A 6,000-nucleotide genomic window follows, 5' to 3' on the forward strand; every position below is an offset into this window, starting at 1 on the left:
CAGTTAAAGTTTTTAAGTTCAAATTCAGGATAATTTTAACGATTGTGAGTCGAGTTTGAGCTCAACCTCAAGTTCAAACTCAAGATAATTTTAATGAATCCAATTCAAACACAATTCTCAACTAATTAAACAAATGAGTCGAGCCCGAGTTCGATTCGATAATTTAATGAGTCGAAGTTATAAGTCAAAAGCTCAACTCAAATCATCTCATTTACAGCTCTAAGATTAAGGGAAGGGATTCATTTGCAGGTGGTGCAATGGCCAAATAAGTAGAGCAAGTGAGGGTGATGATCATGAGATAGGGCCTGCGTGTTGAGACTGAAGAATTTAGAGATGAAGGGAATATTGATTGAAGATAGGGGTGAAATTAGTCTTTTAAAGCATTTCCAAGTCAATCGGCCATGTTGGTCCAAATGAATCATTCAGATCAAGTATCATTTTTCCAAAATGGCACACCACATTTGATTTAAGTCTACAGCATGAACTAGTATCACTTTCCAAAATGGCACACCTCATTAAAGGCTACAGCCTGACAATAGCTCGAAAATAATACTAAGCCTTTGCCGTTTACATTTTACAATCAAGTTGCAATTTACAATCAATCGATCTGTTTATGAAGGAGATTGGTTATAATGCATTTCAATATTTAGTGAGCAGGTTGGATATTTGAAATCTTCAACTTGAGGGGACTGTTTGAAATCAATCCTAATCAAGTCCCTTGATTGTCTTGCTGATTACCTAATCCAATCAAGCCTCCTAATCATTATCTAATCCTCAATTGTCTCTATTTCTTGATTATCTCTTTAATTATTTTTTGAAACTCTCCATACCTAAATTCTTCTCTTGCTTCTTAACTTTTTTCTTGCCTTGCAAACAAAGCGTCTTCTTCCTTGGAGGGAGATCAATTGGTCTCCCTCCCTTCCATGTCTTCTTTCTTTAGTTTTTGGACTTATATTAAATTCTCTCCTTTGGTTTCACTTATGATAAAGTTTCTCTTAGAATTCTCTAGTCAGAGTTTCTTCTGTCTTAGGAATTTTGGTAAAAGTTTTCTCTTATTCTATCCTAGACATTTTTAGTGAGAGTTTTGTTAGTTTTACATTTTTTTTTTATTGATCTAAATTTTTTAAGATTATCAGATCAAGATTCTTTAAATTTATCTCGTCAGATCTCATATTAACATTTGAGTTTAAACCAATTCATTAGAATATCTAGAAGAAAGCAAGCGGTGTAGTTAGAAGTATACATAAATTATCATGGGACCATAAATGCTTTATCTTTTAAATATTTTTCGAGTTTCACAGTGTATTATTTTCTTGACTATTCAAATCTATAATATCTTATTCTTCAAATCTATTTGTATCTATATGGTTGCAATATATTCTATATCTATATGTATTAGAGGGCAGGTTTTTTATGAGGAGCTTCCAAAAGCATTAGAAATTCAAATCCTTTTTAATTACAAATTTAGATTTTTTTAATTTAGTAATCTTTATCTTTTAATTAACGGGTGATAAACACAACTACAAATCACGTCTGCAAATCACAAACCATGTCTTATACTTTATTTTTACTACATTTTAGATTTTTTTTAATTTAATAATCTTTATCCCTTAACTAACGGGTAATAACCATCCCTACATATCACGTCCCCTACAAATCTTTGCAAATTACAAATCATGTCGGACACTTGATCACACAACTAATAGTAATAAGAAATTCACCACTACGAAAATCATATATCAAAAATTGAGGAGCCCAATTGAATTACAATTTTCATAATTCCCACAATTCTACTTATATGACATATCTTACTTTCATAATTATTCACAAAAATTGAAGATTGCTAACCCATTTTATTTTCATTTGTCATCCACAAAAACCAAATACAGTAAGAAAAAAAACACTACCCATCATAGTTTCACCATGGACGAATCCCACCTACAAAAACTTCGATGGCACCTAAATTCAAAATCATGCCTACGGTAAATTTATTCCACTTTAAATAATTACTGAACAAATTTTTCAATTCATAATTATAACCTATATTTTCTTTCATTCTTACTAGGTTAAATATTTTCAAATATTTGCTTACATTCAGAGCATTAACATAGAAAATATGTTCTATGAGCTATGCAAAAATTGTCATGTGAAGGTCATTTTGCAAAAACACATATGCATTGTAACGATGTGGTCAAAACTATTGTAAGGTAATTAATTTCATGTACCTTTAATTTCAATATATTTTTTAATATTGTATATAACATTTTCTTTTCAAACAGGTTCAATGTTAATATACAAATCGTAGATTCAAGTGATAACCTACATCTTAATCTACAAAACAGACATGCACGAGACCCTATTTCCAGGCTATTAGTGGAATGATTACTATTATTTGGATTAGAAAGGTTGGAAAGGCAACCATTTAGACCCTTATCCTTCAAACTTGGTTATTTTCTAGAGCATGCTACCCCTACATGTTTTTGACATATCAGGAAGAACAAGATTTGTTGCAAAGCCAATGGTAAAACCAAAAGGGCTTACTATTTGCACAAGTTTCTCACGTTCGTTCTTGTGACAATTTATCAGCCGTATAACTTGGAGTGATAAAGGCAGTTTATGCTTCAACATAGAAAGACTGGAATTTGAAGTTTGACTGCTGTCTAAAGAACATGAATTCTTCATAAGAATCAAAAGATACTACATGCTAATTTAAAGGCTGCAATTTGCAACCTTTTTTGCTATGGCTATACATTTACCCTCTATTCATGACGGAAACATGACAAGATGAAGTTTTTACTCATCATCCTCGCCTTCTTTAGGATGGCATCAAGAAGGACAAAATTAATTACATGGGGATGATGAATAAAATTTCTGTTTCTACATATGGCCTACTACATACTGCGCTTGAGATTAACTAGAGTTTCCTGCCACTAATTTACAAACTTTTGAAGGTTAATCACCATCACTGTTATATCATCCACACCACCTCGGCTGGTAGACATAGCTATAAGCTCCTTACAGGACTCCAATGAATCCTTCTTACTTGATACCACATCAACTGCCTCCTGATCACCTACCTGCAGTTTCAATTAAAAAGAATAGTCGTTCAGTTTATGATCATTACTAATAATAATGGCTAATTAAATATGGGAAAAGTTGAAAGAAAAATGACAGAAAACCAGTGCAACAGGGGCTTGACCAGGTGTATACCTTATCCCACAATCCATCAGAAGCCATGATCAGAAAATCACAGTCATAAGTTAAAGGAAGTTGCAAAATATCCGGTTCAGAAATGACATGATCTTTCAAGTAAAGGTCACCAAATGCCCTGGAAACTGCAAGGGTTCCATTCACTCTCCAAACACCATTTCGACAATGCAAAAGACCACCCTGCAAAATTGACCAATGGGATACATGCTTAACATCAACTTAACTTATAGGATGGGATTTGGGACTGAATCAAGCTAAAACAAGAAATTGGTCAATATAGTTAATTTACTTACCGATTTTTCGATGCGAATACGCTCATCCTCCCTGGTGAGGCGATGATCTTTAGTCAATGCAGTAGCTACTCCTTTTCTACTAAGGATTACTTTACAATCGCCTACATTTGCTACGTGCAGTTCTCCATCCTTGACCAGGACGCTAGCTGCACAAGCTCCACCATTCACCTTCTGCAACCAATTCAAGCAATAATGTCTGATTGAGCAACTTTATTTAAATCCAACAAGAAATTACTAAATTATTTGGTAAGACCAATTCGCACAATGTAATTTGGTGATAGTATATAACAAAAACATTAGTTAAGGATGAGTGTCGAGCACAACAAACTAATGTACAATATTATGTTGAACCCTTGTATTAAATTCAGTAAAATAAAAAATTTGTTGGTAATCTTGATTTAAATAGTCTGGCCAGCAGCCAAAATACATGCATTGTATAGCATAAGGCAACTTGACATCGAGGAAAACAAAATTGGCAGTTCTAACTTCTAACAGTAGAAGATAAAAGAAAGAGGGAGAAGGAAATAGTCAAAGAGTCATAAATCTGAAAAGTTAATTTGGAAAAGAAACGTGACAACGAGTTGCTATCAATACCACATTCCTGTTTTCTCCTTCATAAAGATGCATGGGAAAGTAAAATAATTGAAGTCTGCAGGCACTTGCATGTGAGAATACGTGTAGACAAAAAGTCAAACCAATTTTATAAGGTTGATCAAGTTTAAATGCCTTTGTTTAGAAGTAATGGTAGTCTACCCGATTAAGGAATTGCTCATCCGTGACCGAGTAACCTTTGCGTACTGCTGCTTCAATCCTGTTTCCATCATTTCCCAACAACTGTATCTCATTCATTATGTTCCTTCCGAGATTTTCAGCTACAAAATCAGCTGCAGCTCGGCCTCCATGCCCATCAATCACCACAAAAAATGCCTAAAACAAGAAAAGATCATCTCATTAAAAAATTGTGAGCTATAAGAACATCATATCTCAATTATATTATTATAAAAACAATCCTTATTGAAAAATTGAATCTAACTTTGCCTGAGAAAATGTTAAAGAAAAGTGTCTTTTTTAAGCAGAAAAAAAAATGCATTTTTTTTGGGTAGGTAAAAATACTGCACATTTGTATGCAGTAGAAGATATTCAATATGTTAACGAAAATGGATCATGAACTTACTTGTTTAGGGTTGCCTGAAATATCTAGCATGACACCATGCCCATCTTCCATTATTTCTCTCCTTCCTTTCTTACTAGCCATGGCAAAACCTTTTCCTTCCGTCTGAAATTCCTTCCTCTCCAAAATTTTCCCTACTTGACCGAAATCTGAAGCCGGGCAATATGCCGGTACAGTGAGCTGTGCAGGCCTCTTCTTTAACATTGTAGATTGCTTTTTCTCGAAGGGGTTCTTAATAGCACTACTTTTCACAACAGCTGGATCTTCCAAGGTCACCGAACCATGATTTTCACTGGGGGAGAGATACTCTTCGCATGCTTCATGAATTGGCTTATTGATTTCTGGTACAGCCAATTGATGCGGACCATGATCGCTAGATTTCTTTTTTCGATCAAGTTCTTGATCCTTAATTTTGTTACCGATGATCTTCTGTCTCTTTGAGCCTCCAAATTGCTTGAAAGATGCCCCTTTTTCGACGAAGAATGAGCTGAGCCATGTTGCTGGAGGAGTGCCAGAAGAAGATTGTTTTGATGCTGCAGCCGAGGTTATGGCCATGGCCATGCAAATGCTTTTCCTGAGGCGTCGGAGGAAGATTAAACCTAGCGAGATTACTGAAACTCGTAGAAAAAATTCACCAAATGCTATCATTTTCCAATTGGGATTTTGCTATTCATACAATCTTTGCAAAACTCGTACCACAAAATTGATGAAGTCGATCGATGAAATAATTAATCAACAGAGGTGGTAGTTTTCCTTGTTTTTGTCGTTGATGATGAATGAATGAATGAAATAATGCAAGAACGAAAATGAATGTGGGAATTGGCCAGGAGACGTGTTATATAGGAAGGCGGCAAAGAACAGTGATTTGATTTATGGTAATGAACTAATGATATGGTTTTAACGGGTCAAATATGAAAGAGACAAGATCTTATGCCCTCAGCAACCTTCTGGTTAACGAGTCAAAGGGTGGATAAATTGGAGGTGAAATATTCTATGGTTGTTGATGAGTTCAACGTAAGCATACGCAATGTCTTATGATTATAGTATTGTTTTGGGAAACCTTCAACGCCAGGGAAATGGTCCTTTCTACTACTATTTTTTGCACTTCTTAATTGTGCAGATACCTTTGGGAAAAGCCAAGCAAGTATATTTGATTTCCAGAGAGAAATAACCTGCCTTGAAAATGTCTTTACTCTCTGGAACAAACATTGATTTTATCATAAATGCTTGAGAATGAGTCTTTTTTTTTTTATTTTGTAATTTTGGGAAGTTTATAACTTGGATTGGCCGTTTATAACAAGAGTCTTTTTTGGATCAAGGACATAT

The 6,000-nt window shown here is 34.5% G+C and overlaps 1 protein-coding gene across 1 annotated transcript; it reads right to left on the bottom strand.

Annotated features, from left to right (window-relative positions):
* Nucleotides 1-2,695: 2,695 nt before the first annotated feature.
* On the bottom strand, nt 2,696-5,229 carry LOC113750341 (probable protein phosphatase 2C 74). The gene is made up of 5 exons (XM_027294332.1): nt 4,678-5,229; nt 4,257-4,430; nt 3,504-3,674; nt 3,211-3,390; nt 2,696-3,077 (listed from the first exon to the last, which is right to left on the bottom strand). The coding sequence occupies exons 1-5, from the start codon at nt 5,227-5,229 to the stop codon at nt 2,931-2,933; spliced, it is 1,224 nt and encodes a 407-aa protein (XP_027150133.1). The 3' UTR covers nt 2,696-2,930.
* Nucleotides 5,230-6,000: the final 771 nt, after the last annotated feature.

This window comes from Coffea eugenioides, chromosome 10 (genome assembly GCF_003713205.1).
Source record: "Coffea eugenioides isolate CCC68of chromosome 10, Ceug_1.0, whole genome shotgun sequence".
NCBI lineage: Eukaryota > Viridiplantae > Streptophyta > Magnoliopsida > Gentianales > Rubiaceae > Coffea > Coffea eugenioides.